General features: G+C 40.0%; 2 protein-coding genes across 12 annotated transcripts in view; one reads left to right on the top strand and one right to left on the bottom strand.

Moving 5' to 3' along the window:
* Positions 1-11554, bottom strand: part of fank1 (fibronectin type III and ankyrin repeat domains 1) — a 68602-nt gene extending 57048 nt beyond the window's left edge. For 3 of the 7 annotated variants that reach the window (XM_060841997.1, XM_060841996.1, XM_060841990.1), the window contains exons 1-2: positions 10040-10123; positions 3561-3913 (exon numbers count right to left, since the gene is read on the bottom strand). Coding sequence is in view for 6 of the 7 variants with exons in the window: in XM_060841996.1 (XP_060697979.1) it covers positions 3561-3567 (7 nt within the window). In the remaining variant the exon portion in view is untranslated. Of the gene's footprint in view, positions 1-3560; positions 3914-4082; positions 4160-4481; positions 4564-4741; positions 4794-10039; positions 10124-11480 lie in introns of those variants that run through there. The other 4 variants (XM_060841991.1, XM_060841995.1, XM_060841992.1 and 1 more) reach the window with 4 other exon arrangements.
* LOC132826255 (putative pre-mRNA-splicing factor ATP-dependent RNA helicase DHX32) overlaps positions 1-25347 on the top strand; it is a 76821-nt gene that overhangs the window by 21646 nt on the left and 29828 nt on the right. For 2 of the 5 annotated variants that reach the window (XM_060841982.1, XM_060841985.1), the window contains exons 2-4: positions 6796-7257; positions 20350-20543; positions 21489-21873. In XM_060841982.1, coding sequence (XP_060697965.1) covers positions 6967-7257; positions 20350-20543; positions 21489-21873 — 870 coding nt within the window. In that variant the 5' untranslated portion in view covers positions 6796-6966. Of the gene's footprint in view, positions 1-6723; positions 7258-20349; positions 20544-21488; positions 21874-25347 lie in introns of those variants that run through there. The other 3 variants (XM_060841984.1, XM_060841986.1, XM_060841983.1) reach the window with 3 other exon arrangements.

The raw sequence follows: 25347 nt of genomic DNA on the forward strand, positions 1-25347 counted from the left end.
TAAAGTTGAGGACACCATATGTTTTATTAACTGTTCTCTTCACTTGTCCTTCAATGGTCTGTGTACATTTACACCCAGGTCCCTCTGCTCTTGCACCCCATTTAGAACCGTATCCTCTTTTTTATGTTTCTGTGTTCTTTCTATCAAAGTGCATTACTTCTTGGCATTGGATATCATCTGCCAACAATATGCCAGCTCTATCAATTTGTCAATGTCCTTTTGGAGTTCCAAGTCTGTCCTCCTCACAGCTTACAATTCTTCTAAATTTTGTGTCATTTGCAAAATTTGAAATTGTCCCCTAAATACCAAGATCCAGATTATTAATATATATTATGAAAATCAAGATTTCCACATCCAACCCTTGGGACTCCACTATAAATTTTCCTCCAGGCCACTTGTACATTCATTGCAGCCTTTTCAAAGAGTCATGTAGATTGCCAATCTCCGCTACATTCTCCTAGAAACATTTAAATATGGAAACTAGGAGGAGTAGGCTTTTCGGCCCTTTGAGCTGGCTGTGCTATTCACTATGGTCAAGGCTGATTGTTCAACTTTGCATCCTGTTCCTGCTTTCTCTCCATGCTCTTTGATCCCTTTAGCCCTAACAGCCAAATCTAATTCTTTCTTGAAAACATTCAATGCTTTGGCTTCAACTGCTTTCTGTGGCAGAGAATTCCACAGGCACACCATTCTCTGGGTGAAGAAACTTCTTCTCATCTCAGTCCTATATGGTCTACTATGTATCCTTACTCTATGATCCATGATTTCCATGGCAACACCCTGACCAATTTGAGTCTACCCACCTGGTCTGATAACTAAGATTAATAGTTAATTGTTCTTGGTGCACCTCCATGTCAATGATGTCCCCAACCAACCAGAAGCACCTTTTCATGTAGAGAATGATGTCCTTTTTTTACAGGTATATTTCGTGTCCTAGATCTAACGAATGAAAGCCAAAAAACTTTGACTTCTTGTCCCTTTTTCTGGCAATGTTTAAGTTCTGTACTAATAAGCAACAACAAAGAAGTAGAAACTTCTGGAAACTGACAACACAGTTCTGTTGTCATTGTGTGAGGGAGGCAGATGGTTAACATTTCAGGTCACTCTGTCTTCCCATTTGTAAAATTCCAGTGAGACTGAACAGGCACATCCTATGTCCACTCACCTTTACAAGATTTTTTTCATGAGACGTTGGCATTGCTGGCTAGGCCAGCATTTGTTGCCTATCCCTTATTGCCCAGAGCGCAGTGAGAATCAATGACATTGCTGCGGCACTGGAGTCACATGTAGGCCAGATCAGGTAAGGATGGCAGTTTCCTAATGGCTAATAGTGAACCAGATGGGTTTATCCTGACAATCAACAATGGTTTCATGGTCATCATTAGATGCTTAATTTCAGGTTTTTTTTAATTGAATTCAAGTTCCACTATCTGCTATGGCAGGATTCAAACCTGGGTCCCTGCACATTATTTGGGTCAGTGGATTAATAGACTAGTGTTAATACCACTACACCATCATCTCCAGGCAGTTCCCCACAAAAAAAAAAGAGGTGGGGCTGGCAGGATGTCTGTTTGAAATGCAGCCTAAAGGGAAGTGTGACATTTATGAATTGATGGGTAATATACACTTTATTATCATTGCTGGTCTACAGCCCTAAGATTCCATAAACAACAATGAGTAATTGTATTCATTGAGAAATGAATTCAGTCAATAAGGTGGGCTTAATGAAAAATTTAAAGGGATAAAAGAAAGTGGTTAGGTGGAAGGACTCAGGGGTGGATTCCAGATCATTTGGCTTCAGGAGCTGAAGATGTGGACATTTAGCAGGATAAAGAAGGTGGATATGCAAAATGCAAGAGTATGATCATAGAATCAGAGAATGGTTGCAGCATAGAAAGAGGCCTTTTGGCCAATTGTGTCTGTGCCTGCTCTCTGATAGAACAACTCACCAGTGCCATTGTCCAGCCTTTTCCCTAAAACACTGCACATTTTTCTTTTTCAGACAATAATCTAATTCAATTTTTAATGCCTTGACTAAACTTGCCACCACCAGACTCTCAAGCAGTAGATTTCAGAGCATAACCGTTCACTGTGTGAAAAATCCTGTCTCATGTTTTCATTGCTCCATCTGCCAATTATCTTAAATCTGTGCCATCTGATTCTCAATTGAATCACCAGTTTTCCCTATGTTCCCTATTCGGAACCATCATGATTTTGACTACCTCTATCAAACTTCCTCTCAAATCTCTTTTCCCCGAGAACAGTCCAACTTCTCCAATCTATCTATTAAATTGCATTTCCTCAATGCTGGAACCATTCCCATGAAGCCTTACAACACCCTCTCTAACACTTTCACATCCTTCCTAAAGATGAATTGGAAGTTAGGGGCTGAGGAGGTGTAGGGGCAAAGGATTACCAAAGTTTAGCTCGAGTGAAGAAATGAATGATGTGTAAGGGATTCTAAAAAATGATGAAAATTTTATTTGTGAGGCATTGGATCAGCAAGGACACGGATGTTGACTTGATGCAGATAAGAATAAATGCAACAGAGTTTTGTATAAGCTGAAATTCAAGGATGAGAAAGACAGAGATTAAAGTCCACTGACAACAAAAGTAAAAATAAACTGCAAGCTGCTGGCACTAAGAAACTTCTAATGGAATGAAATTGCACACTTATAAAAATTTTTTCAGATCAGAGACGAAATTGGCAATAACCATTACTTACCATGCTGTTAACAAATCACTTACTCCTGAGTACATCATATTAACTTTTACTTGAGGTCTTTAGTGGGGAACACTGTTGAACATAAATCTCAAGTTCACCCCCATTGCACTGATTTCATTGCTGAGTTGATCACGTGTTATATCATGCTCTGCGGAGGTGCCAAGTGCCTCAGATTTCCATGATTAACTCTGTACACACAGACACCATACTTGCTATACAATTTACTCCATAGTAACTATAAACCATGTTGATATCACTACAACTATCTACATAATATAGATAATTCATGCCATTATTTATAAAAAAAACAAATGTATTTTCAATCTAATTTGCATGAAATTGTAATCATTTATTAGTGTCAGCATGCCTCAGTTAGTTTTACTCTCCCCTTTGCATCAGCTGGCCAACAATTATCCGTCAGTAACTACCACCAGCACCTCCAAAATTTCACTTCAGTATGTGAAATCTTGGCCAAATTCAAATTGAACATCTTTTTAAAGATAAAAGTTTAAACTTGATAAAATAATTCCTTATTTGAGAGTATTTTGGGACATTCTAGAAAAAGCTGCTTGTTAGCAAATTATTTATTTCTATATGTCATTTTACATAGATCGTAATGTAATATTTAGGCTTAATACCAAAATTCAGTATAATAAGTACTTATTACTGGTTAATTAATATTATGTATGTTATCAGTGTAGGTAACTTTTTGGACATGGTATTTTGTCAGTGCTCACGTGTGCTCTCATTGTAACTGTACATCGGTGACCCATGAACCACAGACATTTTGTTTCAATCAGCGAATTCATTTACAAACTTAGTAAATTGAAGTTACCTTCCATGATAGATGTATGTTTTTACTTTTCAATTGATCAATCCTCCGTCTGTTAAGGCTGAGCTTGTAGCCTCCCAGTGTCTTGTCCACCCTCTCTCAGCCTGTGCTCACGGCTTGGTCCTATCCTCTCATTCCCTGCTCAGGCCATCCGACGCCTTTTCCTTTCTCTCCCTCTCCCTTTTTCCATCTCGCGTTCACTTTCCGGACGCTGATCCTTTGTTGCCCGGGAAACACGAATCCTCTGAACCAACGGCGCCCCACACTAATCAACCTCGCTGCTTTGTCGTTGTAGCTGAGTTCGCCTTCGTGTTGTATGTGATTGTAGACATAGAGACACTGCTATACTCACTGCGCTAAACAAAAACACCAAAGGTGAGGCTTTATCACTAACGAAACCAATGAAATAAATTAGACGTTGGTCAACAAGCAATTTTAGAACTTGTATCACTTCTTCATGAAAATATTGTTAATTTAGTGTTGAATGTTATGGTCTAGTTAGTCAAATAATATTTGATCACTTACATGGAAAGGTGAGAGTTATTCGCCACGTTATAACTATGTTAAAGGTCACACAACACCAGGTTATAGTCCAATAGGTTTATTTGGAGGCACCAGCTTTAGAAGCGCCGCTTCATCAGTTAAGAAGCAGCACTTCGAAAGCTCGTACTTCCAAATACTTCTCCACCAATTGCGGTTTCTATTTGTACATAAATACTGCTTCTTCCTCGTCCGTCTTTCTAAATTCCTAATAGTTCGACCGACAACTTCCATCTCCTCAGTACAACCCGGTTGTGTTGAAATCACGATTAATCAACATTCCCCAAGGTTACAAGTATGTGGAATTCTTCATCTCCCGGATTCCTGTAAGCCCTGTCTGTTATAATAAACTCCAATTCGCTTATGCATCATTTTCTAACTTACACAGGCTCTTTAGATCAGCCGTGGCTTCTCGTGCAAAAACGAAAGTGAAGTGCATCTGAATTGAATTATGAACTAGATAAATGCGAACTGCACTTTGCAAATACTTTCCAATCAACCTGTTCAACGATGTTACTACACACTTCTGGGGCAGGTGCAGCGAAAACCCAGCTCTCCTGACCTCTCCGGCCTATTACCCTCACCTTGACCTCCTTCCACCTATCACATCTCCATCGCCCCTCCCCCAAGTCCCTCCTCCCTACCTTTTATCTTAGCCTGCTGGACACACTTTCCTCATTCCTGATGAAGGGCTTATGCCCGAAACATCAAATTTCCTGCTCCTTGGATGCTGCCTGACCTGCTGCGCTTTTCCAGCAACACATTTTCAGCTCTGATCTCCAGCATCTGCAGACCTCACTTTCTCCTCTCCTGATATAGAGTTAGGTACACTACCATTGTGCCACAAGACCCCTTAACCGCACTTGGTATGGTTTTACAGAATCACAGAATAGTCACTGGGCAGGATGCCATGAATACACTGACTCTTCAAATGAGCATTCTGCGCGTGCAATTTTCCTACCATCTCCTAGTAATCCTTTTCTTTATTTCAAAAATATACTTTATCACAAACTATCTCTTTATATGGCACTGTACAGATATCAAGTAAACAAACATTTGAGTTTGACTCTATCACAAAAAACGAAAGACACTATTTCTTTCCAAACAACAAATGCATTTTCTTAGGGATGCCTTGATTGAACCTGCCTTCCCCATACCCTGAGGCAGTACATTCCTGGTTATGACTGGCCAATGGGCCAAAGAGTGGCAGATGGAGTTGAATTTAGATAAATATGAGGTGCTGCATTTGGAAAGGCAAATCAGGCCAGGACTTAAACACTTAAATGTAAAGTCCTGGGCAGAGTTGCTGAACAAAGAGACCTTGATGTGCAGATTCATAGTTCCTTAAAAGTGAAGTCCCAGGTAGATAGGATAGTGAAGAAGGCATTTGGTATGCTTGCTTTTATTGGTCAATGCATTTAGTCTACGAGTTGGGAGGTCATATTGTGGCTGTGAGGCACATTGGATGGGCGAATTTTGGTATGTCGTGTGCAATTCTCGGAAGGGTATTGTGAAACTTGAAAGTGTTCAGAGAAGATTTACAAGGATATTACTAGGGTTTGAGCTGGAGCCAGCAGCTATAATGGCTGGGGCTATTTTCCGTGGATCATTGGAGGTTGAAGGATGATCTTTTAGAGGTTTATAAAATCTTGAAGGGCATGCATAGGATGAATAGTCAAGGTCTTTTCCCCAGAGTGGGAGAATCCAAAACTAAAGGGCATGAGTTTAAGGTGAGAGAAAGGAAAGGTTTAAAAGGGACCTAAGGGGCAACTTTTTCACTGGTGGTACTGTATGCAAAGAGCTGCCACAGGAAGTGGAGGAGGCAGGTACAATTACAATATTTAAAAGGCATCTGGATGGGTATATGAGTAGGAATGGTTTAGAGGGATATGGGCCAAATGTTGGCAAAGGGGACTACATTAATTTATGATTTGGAGATGCCGGTGTTGGACTGGGGTGTACAAAGTTAAAAATCACACAACACCAGGTTATAGTCCAACAGGTTTAATTGGAAGCGCTAAATTTCAAAGCACTGCTCCTTCATCAGGTGATTTTTAACTTTGTACATTAATTTAGGATACCTGGTCGGCATGGATCAGTTGGACTGAAGGGTCTGTTTCCCAGCTGTGATAAATGCAGCAGGTACGGTTAGTGTCTATTCCTTTTTTAAACAAAATCACATAACACCAACAGGACTATAACCTGATATTGTGTGATTTTTTAAACTTTGTCCACCGCAGTCCAACAGCGGCACCCCCACATCACGTCTATTCCGTTTGGAAGTTTACTTTCTGGAGTTGAGAAAGGGGTCCACAGTACAGTGCCTGCTCGGATTGCGGACAACACAATACAATGTGATTCCCATTCGATGACAAGCAGAGAGGGTGATTTGCATTTCTTTCAGGGCCCTGGCCAGCCGGTTCTGTGGCAGATGTGTTTGTGCAGCCGGTTACTGAGAGACCAATTAAACCCTTCACACTCTGCAGTTTCCAACAAGCATTCCCCCACCCGGTATTGTCAGGAGATTAAGTGTCCACATGACCGTATTATTCTGTACAATACTCTGTCGTTTCAGTCAATAAATAGCGCGACACGTGGGCTGGGATGGAGGGAAATCGGCAGCTTTAACCAAAAAAGGGATGCGCTTGTTTTAGTGAAGCACCTTTAAGCGGTCGGTTTGCTTTAATTTCGTTTGCAGATGATCGCTGGCAACAACATACGATTAGGAGAGTGGCAAGTGGCTGTGGACTGCACCAGGAAATGCTCGTGTTGGTCTCCAACTCTTTACAGGACCAGGTATTGATAGAACAAATGATAAGAAGTTGAGCGTGATAGTTCTGCTAAGCCCCCTCCATCCACACAGGCGGCAATGGCTGCTGTTCAAGTGCACACAACAAAGCCGGACAGTGCATCGCCCTGTGACAGAGAAACTTTCTCCGAAGAGTTTGGATCCGACAGTGGCGACGAAGTTTTACTCTGCGATGCAGACTTGGAGCTGAACCCCTTTGATGGGCTGCCTTACTCCTCTCGCTATTACAAACTCCACCAAGAACGAAAGCAGTTACCGGTGTGGGGAGCAAAGAGCGCCTTCATGGCGAGTTTAGTGAGTAATCCCTTTATCATCCTATGTGGAAACGCCAGGATCGGGAAAAGCAGTCAGGTAAGAGCAACCAAGGCAGTGGGAAATATCCAGCAGAAGTAAACACTGGCTTAATAGGCTTTTGACTTTAAAGACTGTTGTCACATGGTTCCCAATATGTTTTGAAAAAGGCGCCAATATTTCCATGTTTTTTTTCTCTATACTTGTATGAGGCATGGCTACTATAAACTTTCAAACAAGCTTTTTTCCACTAACGCTATGCAAAGCTGTAAACACAGAGCTGTAATTTCTGCTGACCTGGCCTTAATGATAAGGCTGGCATTGAAAGGACAACGCTGGCACAAGGGAGTACAATACATGTTTTGTGATTTGTTTGTGTTGTGCCAATATCTACATAATATGAACAAGTGTTTACGACATGTAATGATAAAATAATATACTTTTCTTCTGGGAATCCTTTCATTTGTAAACTAAATTTGGCAATGTTTCCATTTATTGAAACATACAGCACATTTGGAGATGGTTTTCACGAATATCCTGAACAAAATCTACAATATATTACAGATGCCAGATTACAGACAAAGAAGATTTTTTAAAAATTGGATAAATGTTTTCTTTCAAATTCTAATTGATTGGAATGCTGTGCTTAGGAACACGTGATCTTTGTTGTGTTAGTTGTAACATAGATAGCAATTGGTAAAGGTAAAATTGTTTGCTGTAATGGCATTTTAATGTGTTTTTGAGAGGAAAACTCAAGCAAACCCCCTCTTTAACTTGATCAATGGCTGAAGAGTGGCAGATGGAGTTTCATTTAGATAAATGTGAGGTGCTGCATTTTGGAAAGGCAAATCAGGGCAGGACTTATACACTTGATGGTGTTGCTGAACAAAGAGATCTTGGAGTGTAGGTTCATAGTTTCCAGAAAATTGAGTCCCAGGTAGGCAGGATAGTGAAGAAGGTGCTTGCCTTTACTGGTCAATGCATTGAGTGTAGGATTTGGGATGCTGAAAATGTGTTGCTGGAAAAGCACAGCAGGTCAGACATCATCCAAGGAGCAGGAGAGTCGACGTTTCGGGCATGAGCCCTTCTTCAGGAAGAAGATTCCTGAAGAAGGGCTCATGCCCGAAACGTCGACTCTCCTGCTCCTTGGATGCTGCCTGACTTGCTGCGCTTTTCCAGCAACACATTTTCAGCTCTGATCTCCAGCATCTGCAGTCCTTACTTTCTCCTGTAGGATTTGGGAGGTCATGTTGCTGCTGTACAGGACATCACTTTTGGAATACTGTGTGCAATTCCAGTCTCCCTGCAATATGAAATATGTTGTGAACTTGAAATGATCCATAAAAGATTTACAAGGATATTTCCATGGTTGGAGGGTTTGAGTTATAGGGAGAGGCTAAATAGGCTGGGGCCATTTTCCCTGGATTGTTGGATGCTGAGATTTATAAAATCATGAGGGGCATATATAGGGTGAATAGCCGAGGCCTTTTTCCTGGAGTGGGAGAATCCAAAACATTGCTAGGTTTAACTTGAGACCAGTTTGTTTAATTATGGGATCATAGAGTCATACAGCACAGAAACAGACTTGTACAACTCATCCAACCTGACCAGGTTTCCCAAACTAAACTAGTCCCATTTGCCTGCGGTTGACCCAAGTCCCTGTAAACCATTCCTATACATGTACCTCTCCAAATATCTTCTAAATGTTGTAACTGTATTTGTATTACCACTTCCTCTGGCAGTCCGTTCCACATATGAACCACCTTCCATGTGGAACAAGTTGGCCCTCGGGTCCCTTTTAAATATCTCTTCTCTCTCTTTAAAAATACGCCCTCCAATTTTTAATTCTCCTACCTTAGCGAAAAGACCTTTGCTATTCATCTTATCTACAGCCCTCATGATTTTGTAAATATGTGTGAAGTCACCCCTTAATTCCTGCACTCCAGTGAAAAATTGATGACTTGCATCCTTCACAATTACAGGATATAGTATTTTTGAGTTCTGAGTGAATGGAAGTCTCTTCAATTTGCTCTATCAGTGAACATCTTTCCAGAGGCTGAGAGAAACAGGGACAGAAAGAACGAGCAAGCCTTCCTGTTTACATTGTTAATAAAATCAATTTTGATCTCTCTGCTCTGCCCAAAAGCAGTTGAGTGGAAAGAGAGTTTGTGTATTGCCATGCCTGGCATCATTACTTTTTCCAAACTGGATAATTTGCAAATGACTTCCATCACAATATGTAAAGCTTCTAGAAAGATGTAAATCAAATAGAATATATAGATCTTAGGTGATTCAGCCATTTTGATGTATGTTAATTTCAGTTCTGATTTTTGTTTACTGATGATTTCATAAATTGGCTCAAACTGTCGTCAGGTGATCATTGCAGCCATCTTAACTCAGCTTCTTTCCTTTGTAAAACCATTTTCACTTATGAAACATTTTAGGTATTAAAATTGGATGATGGAAGTCGAAAATTGATATTCCATGTTACTGCTATCATAACATTGTTTTGCTTAAGCAGCATGGATATTCAGGTTTATTAATTCGGCTAACTTTTGATGGAAAATGACACAACTTTAGTTGAAAAGTCACATTTACCTGTAATTGCTATTAGCATCTGTTGAGAAATTTTAAAAAATGTGGAGACAGACCTCATTTGCAATGAAGGTGGCATTATTAATCAGACTATGAACTTGGCGCAGCCATGTTGACATGGATATAATAAGTAGTGATTTAGATGGACAGTTTTTTTCTTATCATTTGTGGAATCTGAGCATCAGTGGCAATGTCAACATGCATTGACCATCCCTAGTCAAAATAGAGGTATTAATGAGTCACTTACAATTGTGTGGCTTGCTATGACATTTCAGAGGATAGTTAAGAGTCACTCATTGGTGGCATTACGGTTCAGTGGTTAGCACTGCTGCCTCACAGTGCTGGGGACCCAGGTTCAATTCCAGCTTTAGGTAACTGTCTGTGTGGAGTTTGCACATTTTCCCTGTGTCTGTGTAGGTTTGCTCTGGTTTCCTCCCACAGTCCGAAGATGTGCTGGTTAGGTGACTTGGCTATGCTAAATTGCCCATAGTGTTCAGGGATGTGGAGGTTAGGTGCATTAGTCAGGGGTCAATATCGGGTAGGGGAATGGATCTGGATGGGCCACTCTTTGAAGGGTTGGTGTGGACTTGTTCGGCCGAATGCCTGTTTCTACATTGTAGGGATTCAATGTTGGTTATATAGTTGATGGAAAAAATATGCTGCAGAAAAGGCATTGTGTCTCAAAATTCCACTGCTAATATAGAACAGGAATTTAACCTCAGTTACAAATTGTTCTATTTCACGTGAAAAAATGTACAGTTGATTTATTGGCAAGAGTCTTGAAGTGTGTGATTGTGAGAAGACATGCAGAATTGCGAGTATGTAACATATTGCTTCTGTGAATTGCATGATAAACTACATCCCCATAGATTGAGCTGAAATACACTAGCTGAAATGCTATGCAAGTGAATACGATGGTAACTTGAGAAAGGAAATTGAATACACACTTAAACAGGTATGCAGAAAGACCTGAAAAGGGGGAAAATTGAAACACTCTTGCAGAGAGCCAGCAAAGACAGAATGGGCCAGATATCTAATTCTCTGCTACACACCTATTTATATGTAAGTGCAATAATGGTGCATGTGGCTATGTTTCACTACTTAAATATATATTTGCATTTGGTGATGTATCATTCGATTATTGGGTTTACTAATTGTGCTGATTTGCTCTTCACATAGCAGAGTGAACTCAGAAAGGTGCATCTGGACAGTAATAGACCACATGAGTCTGTTTTAAAGCAGATACCAACAAAAATATGACTGGCAACAATGGTGACTCATGAAAAACTCACTTTTCATGCCTGCCTGACAAGATTTGTATCAAGTTATTGAAATGGCCTACCTTCAAATGGAAGCTGATAGTAGAGCATTACAGTCACTAATGCATACTGGATGGACACTGTAAAGGAGTTGAACATCCAAATACCCATTCTCTGTAAGTGATAATGGTATGCATTGTAGACTACCATTTGCCACTGACAGCTCTAACGGAGGTCTTGGCTACAAAGACTGTAAATAAATTTGGAGCATCTTTCTGATTGCCTGGAAGGTTTTAGGATGATAACACAAGAAAAGCTTATTAAATATAAATAGATACTGTAAGTATGGGGAACCAATTTTAAAATAAATCTTAATAATGTTACATATCTTGGGAAGGTTTCCAGTCATTGAGAGTAGAATGATCTTACCTCATAGATAGTTGACTGCCCCAGTAGAATAGGTCAGGCAGCATCCAAGGAGCAGGAGAATCAATGAGGAATTCCTGAAGAAGGGCTCATGCCTGAAACATCGATTCTCCTGCTCCTTGGATGCTGCCTGACCTGCTGCGCTTTTCCAGCAACACATTTTCAGCTCTGATCTCCAGCATCTGCAGTCCTCACTTTCTCCTAGAAGATTTTTGTCCCAGTAGAATAGTCAGCCTGTGGCAAACATCACAATCTTAGAATTTCTACAGTGCAGAAGCAGGCCATTCAGCACTGCCAATCTACACTAACCCTCTGGGCAGTATCCGATTCAATAACCATGTATTTCCTCTGGCTAATTCACATAACCTGTACATCCCTCAACACTATGGCAATTTAACATGGCCAATCCATCTAGCCCAAACATCTTTGAGCTGTGGGAGGAAACCGTAGCACCCAGCAGAAACCCATGCAGACATGGGGAGAATGTGCAAAGTTCACACGGACAGTCACCCAAGGCTGGAATTGAACCCGGGTTGCTGGTGTTGAGATGCAGCAATGCTAACTGCTATGCTGCCCCATGTAATCTTTCCTTGTAATATCCTGATAATACGCCCAAGTAGCTTATCTGTTGTGTGCTTATGTGTATCCAGTACCTGGTGTGCTTTTCCCATGTTTTCTTTTAATCTATACAGTTACAGGACTCATGGGGTCAATGAAAACTTAAAAAATATGGCTATTGACACTTTTTATCAAGATTATGTTCATTTTTGATTTCAACTTCCACTTATGCTGGTTCTCAAAAACAGGCACATTAAACTGTCTTAAAAGTTTATTTTCTCCAGCTCTTTGTAATAATTCACATTAATGTGAGTTTGCAACAGATATTTTGGATAAACATTGTTTATGTTCTGTGTCAGAACACTATATGTATCAGTGTTTGAGAATTTATTTCCGAAAATGTGAATCTATTTGCACCTATTCCTTTTATATTGAACTTGCACAGAAGCTGCCAGAATTTCTACACCATTCTGTGTTTGTTTCAGATTTCCAGCATCTGCAATATTTTGCTTTTACTCTATGTAAATTTGTTCATTACATCTATGCATTCAGGAATGTGAACTTCTATTTCCAATCATGCGTTAGCTGTGCACCCTCAGAAGTATTTCTTTTTCCTTTCCTGTCCACTACATGTACTATGAGACATTATCCATGGTTGGCACTGATTGACCTGGTGCACAGCTGGGCGTTAAACATGGTACCAGTAGCAGAATTCCTGGAAGAACCCGTAGTGGCTAGTACTTCCATCACTGGTGAGCACAAGGTAGCATATGAGTAGTTCATAAGAGACATGGTGCATACAAAATCATGCGAGGAACAGACAAACCTTCCATTGAAATGCACCAAAATTGGCACTTAGTCAGCTTTTGGTAAAATTCAGTCCATAGCATTCATTTTAAAATTTGAATTTTTAAAAAATATTTTTAAAATCTCTGGAAGTCCTACTAGCCAAATTTGTATCAGGAGGAATGGCTACATATGTTTGAAAGTTGTTGAGAGCAGCCATTCCTCCTGGGTACATTTTTGTATATCAGATTTTAAAAATTGCAATTACAAAATAGTGTCAGCCACATACTGTATTGGAAGTGAAAGGCTCATGTTTCAAGCCTAGATTTTCCCTTTTAGACTATTGTCTGTAAGGTTTAAAAGTATTTATGGTAAGTTTTAAAAAGACATCCCTTTCCTTTTAAGCAGAATATATAACACATAACTTGAAAATTGATGATAATTGTGTAATCTTAGATACTATGTACTCTCTTATCTATGTCCTCATGTTTAATAGATAACTAAGCAAATAACTTGTATTACTGTTCTGGCAATATTGAAGACTGTCAGATTGCACTTTGCACAGTATTGATCACTCTTTTGTTCTGTCCTACTACCTTATCATCCTTCAGTATGGCTGCAGCATGGTGGAAAGAATGTATTTTCAAGTTTATTTTCAAGTTGAGATGCGTATCGGTGGCTACCTGTTTTGTAGGGCTTGAGGATGAAAAAGCAGAGCATGAAGTCAAAGCAAAGTGGGGTAATTTAAACCAGTAGTTTTTTAAACAAATGAGGTAAATATCTCATCAAGTAAAGCAATATAGAGTATTGTAGAAATTATAAATGGTAAAGTACATAAGTTAGGCGACATTAAAGCCATAAGTCACTTAAGGTAAGTTGAACTATTAAATTGCCAATCTTAAGCAAGAAGGACTAGGGAAAGAAAAGAAAGTAATCTGAGGGGCATGGTTGTTTCATGGTATATTTAGAACCCAGGGTAAAAACAATGACTGCAGATGCTGGAAACCAGATTTTGGATTAGTGGTGCTGGAAAAGCACAGCAGTTCAGGCAGCATTCGAGGAGCAGTAAAATCGACGTTTCGGGCAAAGACCCTTCATCAGGGATACAGGTATTCCTAATGAAGGGCTTTTGCCCGAAACTTTGATTTTACTGCTCCTCGGATGCTGCCTGAACTGCTATGCTTTTCCAGCACCACTAATCCAGAATCTGATATTTAGAACCCAGGTAAGATAAACCATAGACCAGAGAACACTAGGACCCATTCTGATTTTTTACTGCACCATAAATGCTTTTGTCTATTGACCTAATTGTGATGAACAGATTGGGTTCAGTGTGCAGCTAGCCAGCATGAAGCAGATTAGAAGGTGAATGAAGCAAATTTGTGTCGCTTGAGACAGTTTGGGAGCTATGCACAGCAAATCAGTGACGAAAATGCAGCAACAGCAAATGCCTTCAACTTGTCTGAGCCAAAGTGTGACTTTCTCTGTGTCTTTTGAATGGCCAAGTGGTTTAAATCTGTTGAGTTTGGTGGAAATTAATTTTTAAAGTATTTGACATACAAATTATTAGTTAAATAGAGCAAAGATGACTGGGCAAGTGGTCCATTACAGCTTTAGTTTGTGGTTTGATCCATTCTGACCACATCCACAACAAGTATTGGCTGCTGGAGGAACTTCAACTCAGAGTTGATGAGTTAGAGTCCAAGGAAAGAGGGAGCATTCCTGTTTACTGCGTTTCAGAAGACAGCTGAGTCCTTTTGATTAATTGCAACAAATTAATCACAACAAATCTGGTCTGTGGTCAGAGACAGGAGAGTGTGACTACAAATGAGGCAGTTATGGGAAGGTAGAATTTCGCCTTGGAGAAGCCAAAACCAAAGGTTTATCTAATAGGTACGAGGTTCTTCATCCTAGTGTGGACGAGGTGCAGACTGCAGGGAGGACGAGTGAACTACCAAAACACTGCGGTTCAGAGTACTATTCATTTGGGGTGGGGGGAGGAGAAGGAGAAATGTAAGAATAATAGGGAATAGCACATTTAGGGGAGTAGAGTAGATACTGTTTTCTGCAGCAAAGATAGAGTCCTGAAGGCTGTGTTGCCCTACACAGCCTTCAGGACTCTATCTTTGCTGCAGAGCCTTCTCCTCCTCCCACCCCAAATGAATAGTACTCTGAACCGCAGTGTTTTGGTAGTCCACTCGTGCCAAGATTCAGGACATTTCTTCTGGGCTGAAGAGGAAATTTATGAGGGGAAACATCCAGTTGTCATCATGCATTTAGATACCAATGAAATAGGTAGGATTAAGAAAAAGGCTCTGCTGATAGATTATGAATATCTGTGGACTAAATTAAGAAGCAGAGCCTCAAAGCTAATAATCTCCATATTATTACCTGAAGCACTTGCAAATCGACACACTGTAAATAAGACTAAAGAGGTAAATGCGTGGCTCAAAAGTTGGTGTGGGAGAAATGGGTTCTGATTCATGGGGCACTGGCAGCAGTACTGGGGAAAGAGAGAAATGTTTCATTGAGAATGCTTCATTTGAACAATGTTAGGTCCAGTGTCCTGGAGAAATCTATATCTAGAGTTCTAGATGCAATTTTAAACTAATTAGTGGGGAAACGGATCAATTGAGGGGAAGTTTAAAAAAAGAAACAAGAGAGGAGAAGTGCAAGGTGCTGAAAATACAAACAATGAACATGTGGCAGAAAGCAGTAGGTTCCTTAGTCTGTCCTTAAATATAGTTTAACATAGTTCTTAAATATAAGAAGAGTCCTGCAGAAGTTAGAGCCAGAATAATTAATAATGGTAAAAAGAATCCAAACTTAAGGCTCTTTTATCTGATGCACACAGTATTGAACATTACTTTACAGCTCTTACAAAGACATGGTTGCAGAGTGACCAGGACTGGGAGTGCAATATTAAAAGGTATGTGATGCTCCCTAAGGTCAAAAGGTTAAGAAGGTGGAGTAGTGTTATTAATAAGAAGGGATCTGTACAGTGATGAGTAGTTAGTAGGTGCAACTAATCATGATGTGGAATCATTTTGGACGAAAACAAGAAATAGCATGGGAACGAAGTCAAGGGTGGGAGTTGTTTGTAGCCCCCAAAAAGTTGTAAGAAGAAGTATAAATGGAAGGTCTAGAATTGTGATGGGTGATTTTAACATGTGTTTTGATTGAACAAGTCCAATTGGCAATAGTTACATGGAAGATTAATCACAGAGTGCATCTGAGATTGTTTCTTAGATTGCACAACCTACCTAGGAACAGGCAAGATCTCGTAATGTGTAATGAGGTAGAAGGAATAGGAGATCATGTAATTAGGGATGCTGTATGGAGTAGCAATCCAACATGCTAGAATTTCAACATCAGTTTGAGGGAGAGCAGCTTGGGTCTCAAACCAGTGTACTCAACTTAAACAAGGGTAATTGCAAAGATATGCAGAAAGAGTGGTCTAAAACAGGCTAGGAAAACAGACAAATGGGAAGGTCAGCAGACAAGCAGGAGTGGATATTTATAACACTCTGCAAAAAGTTATTCCTGTCAAGAAGAATGGCTCGATGAGAAGAATGAACTACCCCTAGTTAACAAAGGCAGTCAAGGAGATTGTTCAATGAAAAATTAAGGTATATGAAGCAGCAACAATTGCTGGTAGATCAGAGGATTGGGTTTTTTTTAGGATCCACCAGTGAATGAGTAAAAAGTTAAGAAAAAGTGAGGAAATTAATTATGAAATTAAATTGGCATGAAATATATAACCAATGGAAAGAGCTCGTACAGGTATATAAAGTTAAACAGTAGCTAAAGTAAGTGTAGGCCTTAGAGGAAGCAACGGGAGAATTGATAACGGGGCACAGGCAAATGACAGATAACTTAAACCAAAATTTTGCATCAGTGAAAGATTCTATAATCTCCCAAAGATAATAGATGTGCATGTTAATGGGAGGAAAGATTTTGTAAATGTCTCTGTCATGAGGGACAAAATGTTCAACAAACTAATCAAGAGCAGACACATCACTAGGGTCTGATGACTTGCATCCAAGAGTCTTAAAGAAAGTAAGTACAGAAATACTATAGGCATTGGTCAAAATATTTTAAAACTCACTGGATTCTGGGAGGGTTCCAGTGGATTGGAAAAGACTAAGGTAATACACATCTTCAGGAAGGGAGGGGGACAGAAATCAGGAAACCACAGGCTAAAATCTGTTAGCGTAAAATCTGTTGTTTGGAAAATGCAAAATCTATTATTATGGAGGAAAAGTATGGCATTCAGAAAAGTAACACAATCAAATGGAGTTACCTTAGTTTTGATAAAGAGATATCATGTTTACCAAATTTGTTGGATTCTTTGGTATAACAAGCAGGGTTGATAAAGGGGAACCAGTAGATGTAGAGTATTTGGATTTCCAGAAGGCTTTCAATAGGGTTCCACATAAAAGTAAAAAATTACACAACACCAGGTTATAGTTCAACAGGTTTATTTGGAAGTACTAGCTTTTGAAGCACTGCTTCTTCATCAGGTAGCTGTGGAGCAGGATGATAAGACACAAAATTTACAACAAAAGATCTCAGTGTCAGGCAACTGAAATGATTTATTGAGCAAACCTTTCGGCTTTTAGAATGGATTGCAGGTTTCGGTTCATTAATATGTAAATCCCAGAACTTCTTTCCAGTCATATTCTTGAGATAACTTAAGGTTTCATAAAAAAGGTGACATCTCAGCTCAGATAATGCATTAAAGGTGTGAGATTAGAGTCGGTCTGTATCCTAATCTTGAGCCAGACTGATTCTATTGTACAAGATAGGAGCTCATGATAATGTAGTAGTATGGATTGAGGATTGGTTAACACATCAAAGATAGAGAACTGGGCTTAATGGGTTTTTTTCAATTTAGAAATACATAACTGGTGGAGTGCCACATGGATCATTCGTAGGGCAATAATTAATTACTACCCATATTATGGACTTGGAAGATGGAGCAGAATTTGCTAAATCCAAAAATAGGGGGAAGGGCATTTGTGATGAAGACGCAGAATCTGCAAGGAGAGATTGATATTGGCAGATGGAGTTTAATGTAAGACTGGGAGGTCATACACACATAGGAAGAATCAAAAGACAAACTGTTATTTAAACAGAGAGAGATTATAAAAACATCTGCACAGAAGGATCTGAGTGTTCTTGTGCATGAAACGCAAAAATGGCTAGCATTCAGGTGCAGCAATAATTGAGAAGGCAAATGGAATTTTGGCCTTTATTGCTATAGGGCTGGATTTTAAAAATAGGGAATTCTTGTTACAGCTATCCAAGGTAATGGTGAGGCCACATCTGGAGTACTATATGCCGTTTTGGTCCCTGTATTTAAGAAAGGGCTCGCAAGCATTGGAGAAAGTGAGGACTGCAGATGCTAGAGAATCACTCAAAAGGTGTGGTGCTGGAAAAGCACAGCAGGTCAGAGACCATCCGAGGAGTGGGAGAGTTGACTTTTTGGTCATAAGCCCTTCATCAAGAATGTGGAGGGGGCGGGGGGCTGAGAGATAAATAGGGGGGGTGGGGTGGGGCTGGGGAGAAGGTAACTGAAAAGGTGATAGATGGATGCAGGTTGGGGGTAATAGTGATAGGTTGGTGGGGAGAGTGGAGTGGTTAGGTGGGAAGTAAGATGGACACGTTCTTTCTCCAGTTGTCAGGTGGCTTGGATTTGGCAGTGTCACTTCAACTCCCCCTCCCATTCCCTCAAGGACATGTAAGTCCTGGGCTGCCTCCGCTACCAAATCCAAGCCACCTGAAAACTGGAGGAAGAAAGCCTCAACTTCTGCCTTGGAACACTTTAATCATATGGCATCATCATCAAATTCACCAATTTCCAAATCTCCCCTCTCCCCACCTCATCCCAGATCCAACCCTCCAACTCGGCACTGTCCTCATGATCTGTCCATCTTCCTTCCCACCTATCCTCTCCATCCTCCCCGCTGACCTATCATTATTACCCCAATCTGCATTAACTATCACCTTCCCAGCTACCTTACCCCCAGCTCCACCCCCCCCCCCATTTATCTCTCAGCCTCCTTCCCCTTTCACGTTCCTGATGAAGAGTTTACGCCCAAAACTCTCCTGCGCCTCGGATGCTGCCTGACCAGCTGTGCTTTTCCAGCACCACACTTTTTGATTCTTACAAGCATTGGAGGCAATTCAAAAGAGCTTCTAAGATGAAGGTCTTAACTTATCAAGAACAGGCAAACAGGTTTGGCCTTTATTCATTAGAGTTTAGAAGGTTGAGAAGTGATTTTAATGAAAGATACAAGATCCTGAGAGGGCTTAACAGGGTGAATATTGAGAAGATTATCACTAGCGGGGGAATTGTGAATGATGAGCCATAGTTACAGAATAAGCAGACACTCATTTTAAACTGAGGATTTTAAACTAAAGGGCGGCACGGTGGCACAGTGGTTAGCACTGCTGCCTCACAGCGCCTGTAGACCCGGGTTCAATTCCCGACTCAGGCGACTGACTGTGTGGAGTTTGCACGTTCTCCCCGTGTCTGCGTGGGTTTCCTCCGGGTGCTCCGGTTTCCTCCCACAGTCCAAAGATGTGCTGGTCAGGTGAATTGGCCAAGCTAAATTGCCCGTAGTGTTAGGTAAGGGGTAAATGTAGGGGTATGGGTGGGTTGCGCTTCGGCGGGTCGGTGTGGACTTGTTGGGCCGAAGGGCCTGTTTCCACACTGTAAGTCTAATCTAATCAATATGTGAAAGACTTTCTTCTCCCAGAGGGTAGTGAATGTCAGGAACTCTCTGCCCCCGAAGGTTATGGAGGTTAGGTTACTGAAAGTATTTAAGGAAGAGGCAGATGGATTTTTGAAATTTTGAGGAGTTGAGGGTTTTCTTGAGCTGGTAAAAAGAAGGAATTGAGGCTTGAGGTAGATGTTCCATGTGCAATATCCAGGTGCATACACATAATGTCTGTATCTAAATATATAGTGACGAGTACAGGGGAGGCAATAGCCTAGTGGTAATATCCCCAGACTATTAATCCAGTAATTCCAGGTAATGTTCTGGGGACTTTGGTTTGAATCCCACCATGGCAGATGGAGGAATTTGAATTCAGTTTTAAAAATCTGGAATTAAATGTCTAATGATGGTCATTAATCCATTGCTGATTATTGGAAAAACCCATCTGGTTCAATCTTGTCCATTGGGAAGGAAGCTGCCATCCTTACCTTGTCTGGCCTGCACGTGACTCCAGACCCATAGCAATGTGGATGACTCTTACCCATCGTCTGGGCAATTAGTGATGGGCAATAAATGCTGCTTAGCCAGCGACCCCCACATTCTGTGAGCATAATAATAAGTAAGAAAAAAAAGTGCCACCATGCAAATGTTGGTTAAGAGTTTATTAATTAATGCCCTGCTTATTCTGAAGCCATCAAACATTTTTTTAATAAATGTCCAGCTCTATGATCAATTGTAATGTAATAAAACATCATGCTAGAAGGTAGTGGTACCCTGATTGTTTCATTTGTTATCTCTTTTAGATCCCACAGTGGTGTGCAGAACACTGTCTTTCTTCCAAGTATCAGTATGGTGTTGTGGTGTGTACACAGACTCATAAGCAGACGGCTGTCAGCCTTGCACTCCGCGTGGCAGATGAAATGGATGTCAACATAGGGCATGAAGTGGGCTACACAATTCCATTTGAAAACTGCTGCATCAGTGAAACCATCCTGAGGTCTGTGTGCTTGCATATACTTTTGGTGACCCTTGCAGAATGATCAGTCAAATGCAAATAGGAAACAGACTGCAGCTGCAAGTCCTTCTGCAAGCAAATGACACCATATGCTGGTCCTTACCATTTGCATTACGCTTTACAAGCATCAACAATAGAATGCAATCACAGTACCGGGACAAAAAGAGAGGATTAGAATGAATAAGATTAGTTGGAGGGGGACAAGGATAAAAGAAAATCTGAGTAAAATAAAATTTGAACAAAGAAAAAAGGCAATTTAACAAGAAGAGTGTATTAACTTTCATAAATGCTTAAACCGATTAAAAGTAATTGTAATTACCTATGGTTGTAGGAGAAATACTTTGTAAATAACTACTTTTGATGCATCCAAGCAAATAGCTTACTTCCGCAAGGTCTGATGTAGTCCTGCTGCACATATGCACACAATAGATTATGTTCATAACTTTAAAAAGCAAATGAATAATTGAGGGATGATGACTACTTAAATGTAGCAAAGCTAATACGATCCTATGTTTATACTATCACATTTTAGCTTGACTTATTTCCAGCTCATAAATATATGTTTATGATATCTAAATGGAATAACAAAGCACAAGTTCAGAAAATGTGTAACTGTTTCTTTCTTTCCCCATTAATCCAATGTGCGTTTGAACATACTATATTATTTTCAATAGCAGGAAAAGCTTAGGAGGTCTTGTGATACCATGGTATTGTCCCTTCCACTGGGCCAGAAACTCTGAGTTAACAATTTGATTGTTGGCCTTTAAGATGTTACAGTATGTCTGATATCATGTAGGAGAGTTCCCTTGTCAGCCATTTAGTAGGATATGATAGGTTATGTAGGATTCTAAGTAACATCTAACCTTTTCTTTCACTTTAAACAAACTCAGATCAAAACCACCAAATAACAGTATTTTATTATTCTAGATACAGCACAGATGATATGCTACTGCAGGAAATGATGTCAGACCCTCTATTGGAGCACTATGGTGTTATTGTTATTGATGAAACTCACAAAAGAACAGTTTCCACAGATGTACTACTAGGCCTTCTAAAAGACATTGTGAGACAGAGGCCGGAATTAAAAGTTGTAATAATAAGCTCTCCTCATATGTCCAAGAAGCTGCATTCCTTTTATGGCAATGTTCCTCTCATACAAGTGGAAAATGAAGAGCCCATTGGATACCCCGTTGAGGTTGTTTACAGTTGCATACCTCCAGAAAACTATTTCATGCCTGCACTTAAGCTGCTGTTTGAGATACATCATACAAGGGAAAAGGGCGATATTGCAATTTTTCTATCCTGTATAAAGGTAAGCTCATTCCTTGAAGGTCTTACAATATATTCCTCCTCAATATGACAATATAGGAAAGTTGGAGAGTGCTTAGTTAGCCTGGCAGCTAAAACCAAAGAAATCATGAACCATGTCTGTGAATAACATAAGTCAAATTACATGTTTTGTTTCATTCGATTAATTTCATGTGTAATATTTTCTGTTAAAGCAGAGGTGACACAGTGGCTCAGTAATTAACTCTGCTGCCTTACAGTGCCAAGGACCCCAGTTCAATTCCACCCTTGGGCAACTTCTGTCTGGAGTTTAACACATTCTCCCATGTCTGGGTGGGTGCTCCATTTCCTCCCATAGTCCAGAAATGTACAGATAAGGTGGATTGTCTATGGTGTCCATGTTTGTGCAGGCGAGATGGGATAGCCATGGAAAATTCAGGGTTATAGGCTAGGGAGGTGGGTCTGGATGGGATGTTCTTCAGAGGGTAATTGTGAACTCAATGGGGGAGGGGGGTTTGGCTTACTTCCACATAGTAGGGATTCTATGATTCCACGACAAGGTTTGTTTGTCATAACTTTTCTTGAAATGTTTGGATGAAACTGATGAAACTATGACTTTTCTGGCAATTAACACACTTATTTTATATCTTGTACAGAAATTTCAAATCAATAGGATGTTTTAATTTATATGTTTTAAAGATAGGCTAATGATTTACTTTCTGAATTTTAGTAGCTTCTTTCCGAAATATTTGACTATTTGGTACATTGCCGAAGCACCTTGTTCAGATATTTGCAATTTGTTGCAGCTTTGAAATGGCACTCATTGTCTTTGAACATTTGTATGATTTTGAGACAATATGCGTGATACATGGATATGTATGTGCCCACAGCTTGGTAGCATAGCACAGCACCTTGGCACCAGAAGGCACCCCCATCAGGTTGCCACATACATGATCCATTTTAGGGTGGAGAAATAACGACATATAATTTTCTAGCATTATTAGTGAGTAAATAAAGCAGCTTTCTTGTGCAAAATAATATTCCATATCTGGCAGAAAGTGGAATTTCTGTTCCAGAACTATCTGAAACCGCGCCCCCCCCCCCCCCCCCCAACCTAGTGACTTACCCTCAGCTCCCACCTCTTCCATATCCAAGTACAAATGTACAATGCCATCTTGAAAAGAATTACAGTCAGATCATGTATGCTGCCAACTCTACCTTTCTTGACCTATCTGCCACCTCTGCGTTATCAGTCGGCTTGTCCAACATCCAGTTCTCCCATCGTTCCATAGCCATTGTCCCAGGTACAAACAAATAGTTGCAACTCAACATCCTTTTTGATCCCAGCTGACCTTATGGCCTGTATCATCACTCCAGTTTCATCTGTCTTCTCCCGAAACACATTGTCTTTTACACAATAATCTAGGTTTGATTATTTTACTGGTATCCTGGCCAGCCCCCATCCTTGAGTCTTCATGAGTGTCATCTCATCCCAAATTTAATATATGTAACCATAATAAAATTCACTAAAGAGGAGGAAAACAACAACAAACCGCTATTCCTAGGTTTCACAGTAGTGCGAACAGCCAATGGGGAACTTCACACCACACCAGTGTACACAGGAAAACAAAACATACAGACCAAATATTGAACTACAGAAGCAATCATCCTAACATCCACCAACAAAACTGCATCAGAACATTATTTTAGTGAGCCAACACACACTGCAGCACAGAGGAACTAAGCAGAGCAGAGGAAAATCATCTATAGTGTATTCAAAAAGAATGGGTACCCAATGAACGCAGTCTGCCAATTTCTGAGGAACAAACCCGGACAAGCAGCCAAAACATGTCCAGAAACCCAACCATTCTCCCCTACATCAAGGACATCTCAGAAATGCCTGCCAGACTACTCAGACCCCTTGGCATCATGATCGCCCACAAACCCATCAATACACTAAAACAACAGCTAATGAACTTGAAAGACCATATACAGATAGCAAGCAAAACTAATGTCATCTACAAAATATCTTGCAAGAACTATAACAAACACTACATTGGAAAAACAAGCAGAAACCTAGCCACCAGGATGCTAGCCACAAAAAGACATAACCCACTCTCACTAGTATCCTTACATTCGGATGAGGAAGGACAACACTTTGACTGGGACAACATATCCATCCTAGGAAAAGCCAGAAACACGCACGAGAATTCCTAGAAGGATGGCATTCCATCTGAAACTCAATCAACAAACACATTGACTTGGATCCCATTTGCCACCCCCTGAGAAAAAGAACAGGAAATGACACCACCATAGGAAATGATGTCACCACATCAGAAAAAGACATCACCAACCCAAGGAAACCCAAACATATAAATAGAAAGTGGGCTACACCATCAATGCTTCATCCGGACGCTCACTGATGATGTTGCCTAGTATGTTGACAAATGTCTAAAAACAAAGCTTCCAGCTCAGTGAGCAAGCCTACGTCCATAACCTCAGCCTGAGCTACAAATCTTCTCAACACACTAGTACCCACATGTTTAAAGCCCTTTATGAATTGACTCCTCCCTATCTCTGTAACTTTCTTCAGCTTTATAACACTTAATGAGAATTGCATTCTTTCAATTCTGGCCTAGTGGATCCTCCACTATCTTTGTTTCATCAATAAGCATCTCAGCCTTATGTTATAGAATTCAGCACCTGAATTTCTACAAATTCTTTGCCTCTTTAAGACCCTTTTTACAACTTATCTCTTTGACCAAACTTTTAAACAGCTTTCCTAATATATATTTCTTTGATGTACCATTAATGATCTCATTTCACTAAAGCACCTTGGGTCATTTTTTTTCTACATTAAATATGCTATATAAATGCAAATTACTTTTGAGTCAATGACATTGATTTTGTGCTTGAGGGACTGATGTTGCCAGGTCATCAGGAAAACTCACTTCTTCTCTTTTAAAGGACAGAAAATGATTTTGTTTATCTGCTTCACTTAATTTGTTAAATATCCTAATGTTCACATTGTATAGTGTACCAATGTTTGTAGAATGTAAGAATCTGTTTGTATTTTACTTTTGCCAATTCACTGAAATAAACCAAGGTGAAGGAAAACTATTTAAGCTTAAACAGAAAGAAATGTATTGTCCCAGTATATTATCACACTACAAAAAGTTTTATGTGGCAATGTCTTTAATTTGGTGTGCCTTGACTAATGTCGTAAATGTGTGTTGGATATTGAATTAGTGTTGGAAACAGTCACTGTTTTTGGGCACAGAAGTCTGCAGGGTTCCACATACAGCTAATATCTGACCAACTTTGGTGTTGGACTTAAAGGATTAATTTGATCAGAACACCTAGAGTTCAAGTCATTCAATGATTCCTTGAGCAAACATTGAATAAAAATACAACCTTTATTTGTTATCCGAAAAAACATAGTTTAGACAATGTAGCTCTCCAACTAGTGTATCCACTAGCTTTAACTTGGAAGCATAAA

Source organism: Hemiscyllium ocellatum, chromosome 22, assembly GCF_020745735.1.
Source record: "Hemiscyllium ocellatum isolate sHemOce1 chromosome 22, sHemOce1.pat.X.cur, whole genome shotgun sequence".
Lineage (NCBI taxonomy): Eukaryota > Metazoa > Chordata > Chondrichthyes > Orectolobiformes > Hemiscylliidae > Hemiscyllium > Hemiscyllium ocellatum.